Source organism: Malania oleifera, chromosome 4 (genome assembly GCF_029873635.1).
Source record: "Malania oleifera isolate guangnan ecotype guangnan chromosome 4, ASM2987363v1, whole genome shotgun sequence".
NCBI classification, from domain to species: domain Eukaryota; kingdom Viridiplantae; phylum Streptophyta; class Magnoliopsida; order Santalales; family Ximeniaceae; genus Malania; species Malania oleifera.
The window spans coordinates 29346728-29366368 of NC_080420.1; the positions used below are offsets into that span (position 1 = coordinate 29346728).

Sequence of the window (19641 nt, forward strand, 5' to 3'; positions counted from 1 at the left end):
AAATCTTATTTTTACAGTAGTAAGATTTATCTTCGTGAATTTGGTAGGAGCAAGAATTCTTGAGATTTTTTTTTTGAATATTTTTTTATGATTCCATTTTGAAATATGAAAGGAGATTTGTGTATGTGGAAAAGGTTGATTGCCCGATGTGAAAGAAAATAGTGTAAAAAAGAGAGAGATTGAGAGAGATAAGTTTACAAAATATTTTGGTTCTTGTTCAAATAATGAAGCTGAATTGAGAGCTGTGTTGGAAGGAATAAAGATTTGCAAACAGTTGGGTCATACCTGTATCGATATTGAATGTGATTCGAATATTGTAGTTAATTGGATTAGAGTTAGGAAGTGCTCATTGTGGTATTTGTGAGATTTTTGGGAGCAGCTTATTGGTTTATTGGAGGGAGTGGATTTTTCGATAAATCATTTGCATAGATAAGGGAACAAAGTAGCAGATGCCTTAACTCGACAATGTGCTATGGGGAGGAATAGTTTGTTTACAAATAGTAGTCAACTCCCTAAAGTTAGCAATGGTTTGTATAAATTGGAGAAGATGGGTATGACTTATATGAGGTATGTTTAGCTGATTTTCTTTTGGTTTTTGCTCATGCTTTTTGCTGTTCTTCTTTTGTTTTGTTATGTTGTGTGAATTTGTTTTGTAGGTCATGATTTGTTTTGTTTTGTTTGGACTTGTAATCCGGTTTTGGCTGGATGTTGGGTTTGTTTTTTGGGAGATTTTTAACATTTGTCTTTTGTTATCTCTCATTGATTGTCTTGTAACCACGGTATTCCTCCGCCAAAAGTAAGGGGTTATCAATAAATAAATGGAGGTACCGCCCTTCTTAAAAAAAAAAAAAAAAAAAAAGTTTACAAAAGACAGTTTTATGTATGTAATATATATATATATATATATATATATATATAAATCTAAATTAAAATTTTAAAATTCCTACTCCAAACACAGCCTTAATTTACTTTTAACCGTGAAAACAAAAACAAACTGCAGGAGAAAAATGTGAAGCCTCAACAATGCTCATCCCATAAAGGAAACGGGGTCAAGGGAGTCATCCATCAGATAGATTTTCACATGCAGAAGTTGAAGGACCGCACACAATAATGTACCTATATGAATCACATTAAAAAAAATTTGATTGTGACATCTTGTAGATAGAAAGTTACCAAGAGGGGCATGATGCCTGCGAGAAACTGTAATTCACATGAATTTGATTTTGTGATAATGGAAAAGGAGATTATTACTGTTACTTAAAAGAGAGATCACACTTACAATTTGAAATATTATATTACCCATTTCGGGTTTGAAAGGCGGCAAGGATTATAGAATGAGAAATAAATTTTCTTATTTTTTGTTTCGAGAGTCTATAAGTTTAGGATTTATTTAATAATTTGTAGCATTTTTGTTTTTTATTTTTTATTTTTGTTTATTTATTATAAAGAAATAAATTATGAAAATTTATTATTTATATTACTAGTTTTTTTATTTACATTATCGATTTTTAATTATTTTTTAAAAATTAAAAACCAAAATTTTCCAAAATGTTTTGATATCCACCATTAACTTTTTTGAACTAAATCACTATAGTTATTTAAAAACAATTTTTACTACTTTCTAGTTGTCATATACGATAAAATTGTTCTTGTAAAGTAACTTTTAAAATATAATAATTATGTAAAATAATTATATCAAATTTTATTTTATTATTATGTTTTTAATTTGTATTATTTAACATGTTTTTGTTTTAAAAAAATATTTTAATTTTAAAAATATTGACCAAATCGTTTTTTTTTTGGTTTTTAGCTTCTCTTTTTAGTTTTTAGTTTTCATTCCCGATCTTTAGTTTTCATTTTTAATTTTTGTTTTTATAATTTTTGAAACTTTAGGGAAAGTGAAATTTCAAGGGAGACCAGTATCTTTTGTCCAAAAGTTTATAATTGAAATTTATTCAAATCCATCCAATATCCCTCTCAATATCTATTAACATAAATATTTTATATATTGTATTATAAATGTTTCTCTTTAAACTATTATTATAAATTTTCAAAACAAAAACCATTAATATGAAGTAATTATCCAAGAGAAAAAGTCACATTAAATTAATAATCATTAATTATTCGCCTTTGAAAAATGCTCACATTAAGATTTTATAATTGACCAATTTCATTTATTTTAAACGTACAAAACATAAATGGGAATGATACTTTTTACTAATACAAAAAATTACCAACATGGGATTAATCTAAATGGGGTTGTTGTGTTGATTGTCAAGATTCCAAAAACTCTATTTCACTTTTGGTGACACCACTACTCCTACTGAATGGAAAATGAATAAAATAGGCATCGCATATTTGTGTAAAAAGTCTTCTCAATTTCCCATCATAAAATTAAAATATTATTTCTCCCATTATGCTTTTCTTTGGGCATTTAGTAAATCATAAAAAGGAAAAGTGTAATTGTATACGGTTTGGATTGACTTCATATTCTGATGAATTAAGGTGAATTTGTATTTTAAGAAATTAATAATACAAAAAAAATATAACTTTGCATTCGATATATGAAATTTGATGTATAAATTTTAAATTTATTTAAATTTAGATAAAATGTAATATAAAATTATATTTATTTTGTATTTGAGAGTTTGAATTTAGATTTTTTGTGTAAATTTGTACAAAGTTTGTGCAAAATTATATTATATTTCAATCAGATGAAAAATAAAATAAAATTTAAAATTTAAAATTGAAAATTCATACTTTTTAAATGTAAATTATAATGTAGTCGGAATAACACTCATAAATAAATAAATAAATAAATAAATAAATATTGGGGCAATCTTTCAGGCCATTTAAAGAGAATGCCGGATTCACCGGTCTCTCCCAGAGTCCTGCCAAGAGCTTTCCACTGTTTCTGTCGTACCCTCCACGTGTCGCTTCTCAACTGCCTCCTTGTCACGGCCATTGCAGGCCCCACATTCATTGCCCTCTTCTTCTTCTTCTTCTTCACAACATCCTCTTACTCTCTTGCCCAACTCCTCCATTAACGCCTCTCTCTCTCTCTCTCTCTCTCTCTCTCTCTCTGCAACAATGACGGACACCACCGACGATATTGCGGAGGAAATCTCCTTCCAGAGCTTCGACGACGACTGCAGGTTACTCGGCAGCCTTCTCAACGACGTCTTGCAGCGGGAAGTCGGCAGCCAATTCATGGAGAAAGTTGAAAGGACTCGAATCCTCTCCCAGGTTTCTTGTACTCTGCTTTTGATTTCTTTTCAGAACTTGTTTTACTGCAACTGGTAGCCGCTATGCATTTGTGTGAATTATGCTGTTTTGCTTCCGTTAGTTGCGATTTCTTGATTCTTTTACAGTTTTTTGTTTCTGAGTTTTCGTCATCTTTTAAGACTTTGTTTGTCAGCTGAGAAGAATGGAGGAAAAGAGGAGAAATGGAAATTTGCTACTATTTAGCTCTTGAGTTGCTTTTTTTTATTTTTTATTTTTTGTTTATTTTTTGTTTTATTTCTTTTTCTTTAACCTCAGTATTTGTTCTTTATGGCCATATGCTTGAAATCTTGTTTCTGTTCTATTCATGCATTTTCTCAGTACTGAGCGGTTTAGAATTTTTGGATATGAAAACTTCTTGTAATGACATTTGTGTGTTCAGAGTGCTTGTAATATGAGGATGGCGGGGATTGAGCAGACGGCGGAGCTGCTGGAGAAACAGCTCGCCTCTGAAATCTCAAAGATGACCTTGGAGGAAGCTTTGACGCTTGCCCGAACATTCAGCCATCATCTCAATTTGATGGGTATTGCCGAGAACCATCACAGGTAATGCGGAGCTTGATATCTTTCCAGTTATTTCATTCGTTCAATTCATATTTTGTACATATTTAATTTTTTTTTGGAATAAATATGGATCAGCTTACTGTTTGGATGATTCCTAAATGGCAGTACCGGTTGCTGTCCATTTTATTTTCCTTGCTTCACTGCCCTAGACTAGGGAAAATTTCTGATAAGGTGGTGGGGGATGCATAGGGTGGTGATATGGAAAAATTTATGATTGTGGGGCTCTAATAACCTGAGCTCCATGCTCCAAATCGAAATGTTGCAGTTAATCATAATTAAAACTAGTCAGATTGGCTTCTGTATTTAGATTGATTTGATCACATTAACGTTGCATTGATCATGTTTTGTAATAAATTTTGGCAGGTAAACAGAATTCATATTCATGATTTTTTTTTTTGGAAGGTGAAGCAATTGGTTTCGCATCATTTGATTTGGCAAATCTCTTGCATTAGAAATTTAGTAATGCTACTTGGAACAAAGAGAGTTATCAATGACTGTTGAATTCTTTTTCTTAGTATTGCAAATGGAAAAAAAAAATTTGTTGGCTCATTTTTCCTATTTAATCCCTTATTTAAAAGACCATTTAAAGGAAGTTTCGTAAATTGGGGCACATAATAGTATTTCATACTCAATTTCATAAATTCTTAACATATCCGACCATAATTTGGCAGATTTTTGTCTCTCATAAAATATTTCTTTTTTAGAATTGTGATATGATTCTAGCTCACAATTATTTATTTATTTATTTGTTTGCAGTACAAGCACCTGATTTAACCAAAAAAAAAAAAAAGAGAGTGAGACTTATGAATGATGCCGTTTTCAAATCTGTCCATTCTAAGTCTTGGTTTAGACTGAACTTAGAATTTAAATTTAATATTTCTGAGATTTCAAAGTTAAGCCGGACTATATCATACAAGACATGAATCATGGAAGTTGTAAGTTTTAACTCTGAAGAAATCAAGGCTTCTGCTGAACTTAATAGAATTGATTTAGAGCTGAACCTTCCAGTAGTTTGACTTAGTTGGAAGTTCAATCAAATTTGAGCAAGCATTTAAGGATATATAAATTGGTTTATTGAAAAAGGCAGCAAATATGAAAATTTAAACAAATAATAATGGAAAAATAGGAAATAATGCCTTAATTGAGGGATTGAAAATTGTTAATGTAGCAAACCCATTTATTGCTCGGGTTTATTTTGGTCAGTTGAAAATAGCTACTGACAACCTCTGGGGGATAAATTGGTCTATGACCGGTTTTGGATATGATTGAATCAGACTTGGGGGTAAATTGGTCTGTGACTGGTTCTGGATATGTTAAAATCCCGAGTATCTTTGTGTATAATGGGTAAATTAGGAAAGAGTGTAAATGTAGGAGATTATATATTATTCTGTAGGGGGATTATTTCCTTATTAGAATAGGTGATTGTATTATAAGATTGGGATGTGCATAATGTTAATTTACGCAGAGTTGAATAGAATTTGAATTCAGCTAACATGGTATCAGAGCTAGGGTTTCTCAACCTTAGCTAACTATGACCAGTGTCATCACCAACGGCACCATCAACAGTAGAGGGTTGACCCCTGCTGAAAATATCGACGGTGATTCAGAGATCACATTTGTTGGAGGTTCGAATGGGCTAGACAACACAACTTTTTCACTCACAGTGGAAAAATTAAACGGAAAAAATTTCCGTAAGTGGGCTCAATCCATAAAATTGGTAATTGAAGAAAAAGGGAGGCTAGGTTATCTTACCGGCGAACGGAGGAAACCCAACTCCACTGAAGTTGTAGCCTTGCAAAAATGGAGGCCCGAAAACTCCATGGTCATTGCTTGGCTCGTCAACTCGATGCAGCTTTCAATCGGGAAAATCTACTTGTTCTTACCAACGGCGAAGGACGTCTGGGACGCCGTTCATGAGACATATTCCGACATCGAAGGTTACTCGCAGATTTTTGAAATCAAGACCCGATTGTGGCAAATGAGGCAAGGCGAGCGAGGCGTTACTAAGTATTTCATGGAGATGACCCATCTCTGGCAGGAGCTCGACCTGAGCATCGAAGAAGAATGGGAATGCTCTGGCGACAGTGCACGATACAAAAAACGACTCGAAAACAAACAGGTCTTCGAGTTCTTGGCCGGCCTCAATCGAGATTTGGATGATGTACGGGGACGAAGTCTTGGCCGACGACCTCTGCCATCAACCCAAGAGGTGTTCTCTGAAGTGAGAAGGGAGGAGAGCCGAAGACGTGTGATGCTGAAGCCATAGCCGGATCGTGTTGGGTTTGAAATACCAGCCCTAAATTCGGGTGGGTCGGACGTCTCGGTTCTAATTTCAAAAGGCTTGGGAGGATACGGACAAAAACCATAAAAAAGCAAATTATGGTGTGAGCACACTCGAAAGCCAGGTCATTCAAAAGAAACCTGCTGGGAGATTCAAGGAAAGCCTGCAGATTGGAAGCTGAGACATTATAAAAAAAATCGTGGGTATCAGGCTACCGTTGACAATTCAATTGAAAAATTACAAGGTGAAAAAAACAATAATATCAATCCAAGTAGTGCATTCAGCCCTGAGCAGTTGGATCACCTATATAAAATGATTACCTCCATTCAAACATCGGGTCAGTCTTCCACTGGTTCTCCAGCTCACCGAGGTAATTATTTATCAGCCTTAAATACTATATCCTGTCACAAATCATCATGGATAATTGACTCGGGTGCATCTGATCATATGACTGGTTCTTATCAATTGTTTTCATCCTATTCACCATATGCTGGAAACTTGAGAGTCAAAATTGCAAATGGTTCACTCTCACTAGTTGCCGGTAAAGGAAGTATTTGCATATCTGACTCCGTAACCTTAAAATCTGTCCTACATGTTCCCAAGTTATCTTGCAACTTGTTATCCATTAGCCAGTTAACAAAAGACTCCAATTGCTCTGCTGAATTTGTTTCATCTCATTGTGTTTTTCAGGACCTATCATCAGGGAAGACGATTGGCACTGCTAAAGCGTATGAGGGACTCTACTACTTTGAGGAGGCAAGCTTGAGTGAACAATGTAATACTGTAATTTATGATTCTGCATCTATTTTTAGAGATAGTGAACTTTTGTTATGGCATTCTAGGATGGGTCACCCAAATTTTCAATATTGAAAGCGTTTATTTCCGTCTATCTGTTCAAATAAAATGTCTCCTAAGTTTCAATGTGAAGTGTGTGAGCTTGCAAAACATCGGCATGCTTCTTTCCCAACATCCATATACAAACCATCTCGTCCATTTACTATGATTCACAGTGATTTGTGGGGCCCCTCAAGATCCCTCAATCGCACCCATACAAAATGGTTTGTTACTTTTATTGACGACCATACTCGCCTTTGTTGGGTTTACTTGTTGAAAAATAAAACTGAAGTCTGTTCCATTTTTGTTAGTTTTCATTCCATGATTCAAACACAATTCCAGACTCACATTCAAATTTTACGTACTGATAATGGTGCGGAATACTTTAATGATGTTCTGGGAACTTATCTTCAAGAAAATGGGATTGTTCATTAGAGTTCTTGTGTGGATACCCCTCAACAAAATGGGGTTGTTGAAAGAAAAAACAGACATATACTTGAAGTAGCTCGAGCATTGATGTTTACTACAAGCATGAGAAACTATTTTTGGGGAGATGCCATCTTAACAGCTGTACATCTCATTAATCGAATGCCGAGTCGAGTACTTTCCTTTGCCACTCTTCTTTAGAAATTCCAAGAACATTTTCCTACCTCACGACTCCCCTCTAGTATTCCGCTGAAAATCTTTGGCTGTACTACTTTTGTTTATATTCATGCTCACCATCGCGATAAATTGGATCCTCGTGCCGTTAAATGTGTCTTCATTGGTTACTCCCCTACCCAGAAAGGCTACAAATGCTATGGACCCTGTCTCAAGGAGAATGTTTGTTAGCCTTGATGTCACATTCTTTGAAACCACTCCTTATTTCTCAAAGCCCTCTCTTCAGGGGGAGCAATGGAGTGAAGATCGGTTCTTTGACTTCTTTACCACAGAGTCTATCGAGTCTCCTATTACCACTGACTTTGTGCCATCTATTGAGTCTCCTATTACTTCATTCCCGACCCATCCACTGAGTCTCCTGTTGCATCACTTCCTGACCTGTCAAACACAAAAAAGCACTTAACCTCAGGGGGAGATGCAGGGAAGCAAAACAACACAGACATACTAGTTTACTCAAGAAAGCCAAACACAAAGAACACGGAGAATCTCATACCTGAGGCACCAAGAGTGTTGGAACCGGTGATGGCTCCGAACAACCATGGGTCTTATGAGCTCTCTTTTGATAATCCTGTACCTGATGACATCAATTTACCTATTGCAGTAAAAAAAAAACCAGGTCATGTACTCAATATCCCTGGTCTAAATATATGTCTTATAAAAGCTTGTCTACAGGATATCGTGTCTTTGTCTCTAACCTTGACATGAGAATTCCAAAGAATATTCAGGAAGCTCTAGAAATACCTAAATGGAGGGAGGCTGTCATGGAGGAAATGTGGGCTCTGGAGAAAAATGAGACTTGGGATGTAATGAATTTGCCGAAAGGGAAGAAGCCAGTTGGTTGTAAATGGGTCTTCACAGTGAAATATAAATCTGATGAAACAGTTGAACGATATAAAGCCCGACTCGTTGCAAAAGGATTCACACAGACTTATGGCATTGACTATACAGAGACATTTGCACCGGTGGCAAACTTGAATACAATTTGGGTTCTCCTATCCTTGGCAGTCAACTTAGATTGGCCACTACAACAACTTGACATTAAGAATGCATTTCTAAATGGTGAGTTAGAAGAAGAAGTCTACATGACAATACCACCAGACTTTAGCAAGAAAGGTGAAGAAAACAAAGTGTGTAAACTCAAGAAGTCTTTGTATGGACTCAAGCAATCTCCCAGGGCATGGTTCAACAGATTTGCAAAAGTAATAAAGAACCAAGGATATCGACAAGGACAATCTGATCACACCCTATTCTTCCAACAGTCTGAAAGAGGTGAGCGAACAATTCTAATAGTGTATGTTGACGATATAATTTTAATTGGGGATGATACAGTAGAGATGGAAAGATTGAATAAAGTTCTAGCTACTGAATTTGAAGTTAAAGACTTGGGACAAATGCGGTACTTCTTGGGCATGGAAGTTGCTCGAACGAAAAAGGGTATTAGTGTCTCTTAGCGAAAGTATATCACTGATCTCCTAATTGAAACTGGCATGCTAGGATGCAAACCTAGTGAAGCCCCGATTGAAGCAGTAAAGAGGGTCGAAGACTGTGGAATATCTGTTGAAAAGGAGAGGTATCAGAGATTGGTTGGTAAGCTAATCTACTTATCACATACCAGACTAGATATTGCATTTGCAGTTAGTGTGGTAAGTCAACACATGCATTCACCAAAAGAAGCTCATTTAGATGCTGTATACAAGATCCTTCGATATCTCAAGGACTCCTTGGGCAAAGGTCTCTTCTTCAAGAAATGTGAAAGCAAGGAAGTAGAGATCTTTACAGATGCAGATTGGGCAGGATCAGTGGAAGATAAAAGGTCCACCACCGGTTATTGCACATTTTTCTAGGGAAATTTGGTAACTTGGAGAAGCAGAAAACAAAATGTAGTGGCTCGTAGTAGTGCCGAAGCTGAGTTCAGAGCAGTTGCTCAAGGATTATGTGAATGACTATGGTTACGAAAACTCTTGGATGAACTATAGGTCCCGGTGAAATTTCCTATCAAATTCTATTGTGACAACAAAGCAGCCATCGGTGTCTCTCTCAATCCAGTTTAACATGATAGGACTAAACATGTAGAAGTGGACCGACATTTTATCAAAAAGAAAGTTGAAGAATTAACTATCTGTATGACCTATGTACCTACCAAGGAACCAACTGCAGATATCTTTATGAAAGGGTTGGCACGACAGAACTTTGATGATCTCATTAGCAAGTTGGAGATGATTAATATCTATTATCCAACTTGAGGGGGAGTGTTAAAATCCTGAGTATCTTTGTGTATAATGGGTAAATTAGGAAAGTGTGTAAATGTAGGAGATTATATATTATTCTGTAGGGGGATTATTTCCTTATTAGAATAGGTGATTGTATTATAAGATTGGGATGTACATAATGTTAATTTACGCAGAGTTGAATAGAATTTGAATTCAGCTAACAGGATATGACGAAATTGGATTTAGTTAATTGTTTTCTGATATGCTTGGGAAAATTTTAAACATCTCAACTTTTTAATGCATAGTAGAAATCTTCAATTTGGTGTGATTGGGAGGGGTTAGCTCAATTTTTTCTATATGCCTATCTTGTAGACAAATATTGTTTCATGCAGGTTTTTAAGGCACAGAATGCAGCATATTTGTTGAAAATTTTTGAAATCATGAGGTGGACATTATTAATTGAAAGGAGTGCTCTTTGTCCCCCTTTCTTTAGCTGACTGTGCTCCACAATGTTAATGCTCTAACAGCTCTATGAATAACTTGTGAGGAGACCACATGCATGCAGAATTGGAATAAAAACAATACAGCTTGTTCTGACAACATAATTATCTTCCTCTTTTAAAATTTGGAAATTTATTAAATTTAAAATAATAGATGAATATTCCATCATGCAGGTTACGCAAGGCACGTAATGTTGCACATTTATCAAAATCTTGTGATGACATTTTTAATCAGCTGTTGCAAGGTGGAGTTCACCCTGATGAGCTTTATGAAACTGTTTGCAAACAGGTCTCTTTTTGTTGCTGACCCTCTCTCTGGTTGTCAAAAAATCATAGGGAAAAATATTTTTAGAAGAAAAAAATTTGAATCATATGACTCTAGCCTGATTTTCTGAAATGAAAATGTATTTTTTTTTATGCTTTTTATGTTGATTTCTTGTTGCTGCAGGAGGTTGAGATTGTTCTTACTGCACATCCCACTCAGATTAATCGGCGCACCTTACAGTACAAACATATTAGAATTGCTGTAAGTTAATAATTTGATCATATTTGAATTAATTTGTATGTATTTAATTTTTTTTAAGTGTCCTGTTTTTTCCTGATTGTGAATTTATCGATTTCTTGCAGCATCTTTTAGATTATAATGACCGGCCTGATCTTGGCTATGAAGATCGAGACATGGTGATTGAGGATCTGGTAATTTGTGTTTTGCAATGATGAGGAAAAAATTATTTGTTTATTTATCATGCTTTAAAAGATCCATAACTCATTTTGGATTTCATAGGTGAGAGAGATGACGTCTATATGGCAGACGGATGAGCTTAGGCGTCACAAACCTACACCAGTAGATGAAGCTAGGGCTGGTAAAGAACTTATATTTTAGTTTTAGCAGAAATTTCATGCTTTCATCCTTTGAGAACCGTTTATTGATTTTGCCAGGCTTAAACATTGTGGAGCAGTCCCTTTGGAGAGCTGTACCTCATTATTTACGTCGTGTTAGCACTGCTTTAAAGAAGGTTTTTCTTCGACCTTTGGATATGTGATTCTTTAATTGTATTCAATATGTATTTTGATAATTTCTCATCATCATGCAATTTATTTTTTTCTGCATTTGTTCTTATAGCACACTGGAAAGCCACTTCCATTGACATGTACTCCGATTAAGTTTGGGTCTTGGATGGGAGGTGATAGAGATGGAAATCCAAACGTAACTGCGGAGGTAAGGCTTTTCAGGTCTATTTATTAGTTGTATAGTTATACAAAATAAAATCTCCCTTGTATTATGGAGATTCTAACACGTTAACTAGAGGAAATAATTTGTTTTGGTGAAAAATCTATGGTTTAATCGTGTAAAAGGTCCATGTGGTAGCAAACTGCACCCATGGAGAGTACTTTCCTTTGTTTTAAAAAGCAGGTGGCATGTCTAATGCTTTGGTGAATTGTATATGTTTTGATAAATGCTTATTAGCCAGCAGTGTGTGCATGTCCTGCTTTGCTTTTGAACATAAAAAGAAGAATGATCAAAGTAGCAACTGTTAATTTGAAAAAGAGCTTTAATTCACAAAGGGAACCAAGCAGGTGCCAACCCAAGGGCAGCCTAAGAAACAAAATTATAGAGAGTTGGAATAAAAAAATTTCAAACTGTGAATTGAAATCTGGTGTGATTGTCCACAACTCAAAAAAATCAAATTGTATATGAGTCTGTTCTTCAAGTTCTTTGCTGATTGCTACTTCCCTTCAAAAGCCCTTCTATTCATCTCCTTTCAAATGCTCCGGAATGCACAGTGGCATTAGCTTCCATGCCTTCTAATAAAGCTTTAATCCCCCACTCTAAGCTCCCAGCAGGGCAGCAGAGAACTTACTGACCATGGCACTACTCATGATATGTTAAACCAGTTCCAGATCATACTCCAAATTTCTCAAGCTGATTTGTGCTTTCTTCATATCCTATGCACACGAAGCACTGATTAACAAGAGCACCTTATCTCTTTCAGAGATCTCTCCAAGGATAGTGTCCCAAGAAGCTTCCCATGCAAAGACAGCTACTTTCTTGGGAGCTTTAGGGTCTGTTTATCTGTGGAAAACAGTTTCCATTTTTCATTTCAAATAACTTTAAAAATGCCACCTTGTTTTCCAGTTTTAAGGCCTTAGATTTCCTGATGGCTTTCCCAGGAAAAGAGATTTTCCCTTTCATCTGTAATAAGGGTGTACAAATTTTTGACTGAAAATCTTGGAGACTTCCACTTCCCACTCAACCATCTGATAGTATCTTCCACATTCTAGTTAATTTTGTATTTGATGGAAATCATTGCTGGCACCAAGGGGGTGCCAATCCAAAGAGAAAGAACAGGGAAATGCAGGAAGGAAGGGACTTGAAAATTACTAGTGAAAAGAATCAATAGGATCACTGACAGCTTGACAATTAACAAGGTGCTGCCCATTGATAAAGAAAATATGATGTATTAATCCGATTTCGTTAACTCTACTGACTGACAGTTCTTTACTCCCAGAAGCCCATCTTCTTCTTCTCCTCGAAAGTCGAAACAATCAAAAATGGTTTGGGGGATCAGCTATACATACCTCCTTTACACCTTATCATTTTGTGCATGCAATCCACACCTTACACTCAATTGAAGCTTGCAGTAATCCATTTAGTTCCCAGCTCGCCCACTGCACATTCCTACAGCTGCCTGATCCACCTGCAACTGATGAATAAATCCTGCACAGATTCTGCTTCTTCTTTACACAAGTAAAAAGGTAGTCAAGGGTCATGATTCTTTCCAGAAGTGCATGCTAAGACCTTGGTCCCTTTTTGAGAGGGGAGACACATCCATTTTTTAAAAAGGGATATTTTTAAAAATGGAGAGTTTGACTGGCTCTCCACCTCATTCCTCATTCTATACCTCTATTTTTAGGTGGAGCTTCCTTGCCCATTTCCCCTTGAAGTGCTGTATTTGATATCAAAGGCTGTTTCTTGATTTACTATATAATTGATAGAAAACATCTTTGATGGCATCATCTCCATATCAAACATTCTACCATAATCTGAACCTATTATTACCCAGCATAAAAAGCCAACAGACTTGGAAAAATACTCCTTGGCTCTATTTCTTTCCAAATACCCACATCAAGAGAGATGTGCACTTGCTTAAAGAACCATCCCCACTCTTCTAGATCAAATTTCTCAGTAGTCACCCAATTTCCACAGGACATGATTTTCCAACATGAATCTCCATATTCCATAACCATTTTCCAAGCAAAACCTGGTTGAAGGGCTGTAACTGTCTCAAGGCCCCCAAGGCCCGTAATTTGATTGAAGAGCAGACAGCTTCCCACTTAATTATATGATGTTTTCTTTCAACTTCAGAGCTGTCCCATAAGTCCATCTGGATTTTCTTAAGTCCTCTTGCCATTAAACTTGTAATTGGAAACAAGGATGTAAAATAAATCGAGAGGCTAGCAAAGTTCTTTTTTTTAAAATCTTCCACTCTTTGACAATTGCCCTTGCCAACTAGAACTTTCAAAACTCTCCACCATGCTATCTCACATTGCTTTCAATTTAAAAGAAGCACCAAGGCACAGCCCAAGATTAGTTGTTGGGATCTACCAACTTTGCACTCAAAATTAGCTCTCGCTATTGAAATGTCTCACCTAGAATTCTAATTTACTTCTTTCTTCTTCTTCCTTTTCTTTTTAATAAACTCTCAGCCCGACAAAGCCTAAGGCCATTGCCATTTGATCGTGTGGTATTGAATAAGATTCACAATCTCTTAACAGTTGGTAAATTAATGTGTAATATCTGCACCATGTTAGAAATTACCTGATAATCATCAAGATTGTGGGTGTCATAGTTTTTTGCTTATCTTGAAAGGGGTAGGGATAGACCTAAAATAACATGGAATGGGGTAGTGAGGAAGTGTTAAAATCCCAAGTATCATTGTAAATAATAAACGAATTAGGAAAGTGGGTAAATGTGGGGGATTTGATATTATTTGGTAAGGGGATTGTTTTTTGTTTCGAATAGGTGATTGTATTATATAAGATTGGGATGTACATATGAAAAAATTAATTCAATGTAATTCAAGGCTTTTGCTTACATGGTATCAGAGTTAGGGTTTCTTAACCTTAGCTAACAATGGCCAGCAGCACTAGCAAAGGGGCAACCTCATTTGGAAAATTCGACAAGGATTCCGATATTACGTCCGCTGGGGGTTTGAATGGGCTGGACAATACATCCTTTCCACTCTCAATGGAGAAATTGAACGGGAAAAACTTTCGAGAATGGGCTCAATCCATAAAGTTGGTGATTGAAGGAAAAGGGAAACTAGGTTACCTTACTGGAGAAAGGAGGAAACCCGACCCTACTGATGCTGTCGCCTTGCAAACATAGAGATTCGAAAACTCCGTGGTCACGGCTTGGCTTGTTAACTCGATGAAGCCAGCGATTGGTAAAATATACTTGTTCTTACCCAAAACGAAGGATGTTTGGGACACCGTTCGCGAAACCTACTTCGATGTTGAGAGCTATTCACAAATCTTTGACATCAAATCTCGGTTGTGGCAAATGAGGCAAGGTGATAGGGAAGTCACGGAGTATTTCATGGAGATGACTCATCTTTGCCAGGAGCTCGATTTGAGCGCGTCAACGAGGAGTGGGAGTGCTCCGGCGACAACACACGATACCGAAGGAGGCTCGAAAACGTAAGGGTCTTCGAGTTTCTTGTCGGCCTCAACCGAGATCTGGACGACGTGAGGGGACGCATCCTTGGCCGGCGACCTCTTCCTTCAACCCGAGAGGTCTTCGCAGAAGTTAGGAGGGAGGAGAGTAGGAGGCGTGTGATGCTGAGGCCCCAAAGTGATCGGGTCGGGCTGGACCTATCCGTATCCGCCCCAAATTCAAATGGGAACACTAATGGGCCTGATGTCTCGGCGCCTTTGTATCAAAAGGCCCAGGGGGATCCAGTCAATGACCACAAAAAGGTAAGTAATGATGTGAACATTGCCGCAAAACAGGCCATTCAAAGATACCTGTTGGGAGATTCATGGAAAACCGGCAGATTGGAAGCCGAGACAATATTAAAAAAATCGTGGGTAACCAGGCGAGCACTGACGGGTCATTTGAAAAATTACAAGGAGAAAAAACCAATAATACCTCCCCAAGTAGTGCATTCAGTCCTGAGCAGTTAGATTAGCTATATAAAATGATTTTGTCAATTCAAACATCGAGTCAGTCTTCCTCTGGTTACTTGGCTCACCGACGTAATTATTTGTCAGCCTTAAATACTAAATCCTGTTACAAATCTCCATGGATAATTGACTCGGGCGCATATGATCATATGACTGGTTCTTATCAATTGTTTTCATCCTACTCACCATATGTTGGGAATTTGAGAGTAAAAATTGCAGATGACTTCCTCTCACCAGTTGCCGGTAGAGGAAGTATTTGCATATCTGACTCTGTAACTTTAAAATCTGTCCTACATGTTCCCAAGTTATCTTGCAACTTGTTATCCATCAGCTAGTTAACAAAAGACTCAAATTGTTCTGCTAAATTTGTTTCATCTCATTGTGTTTTTCAAGACTTGTCATCGGGGAAGATGATTGGCACTACTAAGGCATACAAGGGACTCTACTACTTTGAGGAGGCAAGCTTGAGTGAACTATGTAATACTGCAATTTGTGATTTTGCATCTATTTCTAGAGATAGTGAACTTTTGTTATGGCATTCAAGGATGGGTCATCCCAATTTCCAATATTTAAAACGTTTGTTTCCTTCTATTTGTTCAAATAAAATTTCTTCGAGTTTCAATGTGAAGTTTGTGAGCTTGCAAAACACCACCGTACTTCTTTCCCATCATCCATATACAACCTATCTCGCCCATTTACTACGATTCACAGTGATTTGTGGGGTCCCTCACATTCCCTCAATCGCACCAATACAAAATGGTTCATTACTTTTATTGATGACCGTACACGTCTTTGTTGGGTTTACTTGCTGAAAGACAAAACTGAAGTCTGCTCCATTTTCATCAGTTTTCATTCCATGATTCATACACAGTTCCAGACTCATATTCAAATTTTACGTATTGATAATGGTACGAAATATTTTAATACTATTCTGGGAACTTATCTTCAAGAAAATGGGATTGTTCATTAGAGTTCTTGTGTGGATACCCCTCAACAAAATGGGGTTGCTGAACGAAAAAATAGACATATACTTGAAGTAGCTCGGGCATTAATGTTCACTACTAACATGAAAAACTATTTTTGGGGAGATGTCATCTTAACAACTACACATCTCATTAATCGAATGCCGAGTTGAGTATTTTCCTTTGCCACCCCTCTTTAGAAATTCCAGGAACACTTTCCTACCTCTCGACTCCCCTCCAGTCTCCCATTGAAAATCTTTGGTTGTACTACTATTGATCATGTTCATGCACACCACTGGGATAAATTGGATCCCCGTGCCGTTAAATGTGTCTTCCTTGGTTATTCCCCTACCCAGAAAGGTTACAAATGCTATGATCCGGTCTCACAAAGGCTGTTTGTTAGTCTTGATGTTACTTTCTTTGAAACCACTCCTTATTTCCCAAAGCCCTCTCTTCAGGGGGAGAAATGGAGTGAAGATCGGTTCTTTGACTTCTTTACTACTGAATCCGCGTCATCTGAAACTGTACCACCTATTGAATCTCCCATTGCTTCATTCCCTGATCCATTTATCGAGCCTTCCATTGCATCATTTCCTGACCTACCAAACACAACAAAACACTTAACCTCAGGGGGAGATACAGGAAAGCAAAACAACGCAGACATACTTGTTTACTCAAGAAAGCCAAACACAAAGAACAGGGAGAATCTCATATCTGAGGCACCAAGAGCGTTTGAACTGATGATGGCTCCGAATAACCATGAGTCCACGCCCAATCCTGATCTGGTAATTGAGCTTTCTTCTGATAATCCTGTACCTAATGATATCAATTTACCTATTGCAATCAGAAAACAAACCAGGTCATGTACTCAATACCCTTGGTCTAAATTCAGGTCTTATAAAAGTTTGTCTACAGGATATCGTGCTTTTGTCTCTAACCTTGACAGGATGAGAATTCCAAAGAACATTCAAGAAGCTCTGGAAATACCTAAATGGAGAGAGCTGTCATGGAGGAAATGTGGGTCCTAGAAAAAAATGGAACTTGGGAGTTGATAAATTTTCCAAGAGGGAAGAAGCCAGTGGGTTGTAAATGGGTCTTCACAGTGAAATATAAATCTGATGGGACAGTTGAAAGATATAAAGCCAGACTTGTTGCAAAAGGATTTACAGACTTACGACATTGACTATACGGAGACATTTGCACCGGTGGCAAACTTAAATATAGTTCGGGTCCGCTTGTCCTTGGCAGCCAACTTAGATTGGCCACTACAACAACTTGATATTAAGAATGCATTTTTAAATGACAAGTTAGAAGAAGAAGTATACATGACTATACCACAATGATTCAGTGGGAAAGGTGAAGAAAACAGAGTGTGTAAACTGAAGAAGTCCTTGTATGGACTCAAACAATCTCCTAGAGCATGGTTCAACAGATTTGCAAAAGTAATAAAGAATCAAGGTTATCGACAAAGGCAATCAGATCACACCCTGTTCTTCCAACAGTCTGAAAGAGGTAAGAGAACAATTCTAATACTTATTGGTGATGATACAGTAGAGATGGAGAGATTGAAGAAAGTTCTGGCTGCTGAATTTGAAGTTGAAGACTTGGGACAAATGCGGTATTTTTTGGGCATGGAAGTTGCGAGAATGAGAAAGGGAATTAGTGTTTCTCAGCGAAAGTATGTTACTAATCTCCTAATTGAAGCTGACATGCTTGGATGCAAACCCAGCGAAACTTCGATTGAAGCAATAAAGAGGGTTGAAGACTGTAGAATACTAGTTGAAAAGGAAAGGTATCAGAGATTGGTTGGTAAGCTAATCTACCTATCACATACTAGACCAGATATTGCATTTGCAATCAGTGTAGCAAGCCAACACACGCATTCACCAAGAGAAGCCCACTTAGATGCCGTGTACAAGATCCTTCGATATCTCAAGGGATCCCCGGGAAGAGGCCTCTTCTTCAAGAAATGTGAAAGCAAGGAAGTAGAGATCTTTACAGATGCAAATTGGGCAGGATCAGTGGAAGATAGAAGGTCCACCACAGGTTATTGCGCATTCGTCTGGGGAAATCTGGTAACTTGGAGAAGCAAAAAACAGAATGTAGTGGCTCGTAGTAGCGTTGAAGCTGAATTCAGGGTAGTTGCTCAAGGGATATGTGAAAGACTGTGGTTACGGAAACTCTTGGAAGAATTACAGGTCCCAGTGAAATTTCCTATCAAACTCTATTGTGACAATAACAGTTATCAGCTTCTCTCTCAATCCAGTTCAACATGATAGGACTAAGCATGTGAAAGTAGACAGACACTTTAAAGAGAAAATTGAAGAAGGAATTATCTGTATGACCTATGTACCTACCAAGGAACAAACTGTAGATATCTTCTCTAAAGGGTTGGGACGACAGAACTTTGATGATTTCTTAGCAAGTTGGAGATGATTAATATTTATGATCAAACTTGAGGGGGAGTGTTAAAATCCCAAGTATCATTGTAAATAATAAACAAATTAGGAAAGTGGGTAAATGTGGGGGATTTGATATTATTCGGTGAGGGGATTTTTTCCTTGTTTAGAATAGGTGATTGTATTATATAAGATTGAGATGTACATAAGAAAAAATTAATTCAATGTAATTCAAGGCTTCCGCTTATAGGAAGGATTTAATAGCTCTAAAGCTAACAGAGGAAAATGCTCTCGATCGGGTGAATTGGTGGATAAGGATTCATGTGACCCCAATTAATGGGACTTGAGGCTTGTTTGTTGTTGTATCGATAATCCTATCTCAAAGGTTTGTGGTGCATCTTGTTAACACTTTAGTTATGTGCAGCCCGAGACACGTGGAGAGATAAACATGCGATAAATAACAACCATTACAGGCCCAGGGCCTCTTGGTAACAAGCTTCGATACCGTGTTATAATACCACTTTACCTAAAAGGTTAAGCTATTAGGTTGTGGGCCAACAATGTATATCAAGCCTTAACACATCTAAACCCTATTACTTTCATCATTCTCCATGAGAGCTTCTACATAAGGGTATTATATATTATTATTATTATTACTACTACTAGTCTACTACTATTACTAAATCTCTAGCACTATTTTGAAACGTTGGTGGACCTGCTTGATTTGATGTTCCATTACTCATGTATTCTGTTGCAATGGGA

The 19641-nt window shown here is 37.0% G+C and overlaps 1 protein-coding gene across 1 annotated transcript in view; it reads left to right on the plus strand.

Moving 5' to 3' along the window:
• Positions 1-3007: 3007 nt before the first annotated feature.
• Positions 3008-19641, plus strand: part of LOC131154103 (phosphoenolpyruvate carboxylase 4) — a 48487-nt gene continuing 31853 nt past the window's right edge. The window contains exons 1-8 of the mRNA XM_058106620.1: positions 3008-3246; positions 3665-3828; positions 10506-10620; positions 10780-10857; positions 10959-11027; positions 11116-11194; positions 11271-11347; positions 11455-11550. Of these exons, the coding sequence (XP_057962603.1) occupies positions 3091-3246; positions 3665-3828; positions 10506-10620; positions 10780-10857; positions 10959-11027; positions 11116-11194; positions 11271-11347; positions 11455-11550 (834 nt within the window). The 5' untranslated portion in view covers positions 3008-3090. The remainder of the gene's footprint in view (positions 3247-3664; positions 3829-10505; positions 10621-10779; positions 10858-10958; positions 11028-11115; positions 11195-11270; positions 11348-11454; positions 11551-19641) is intronic.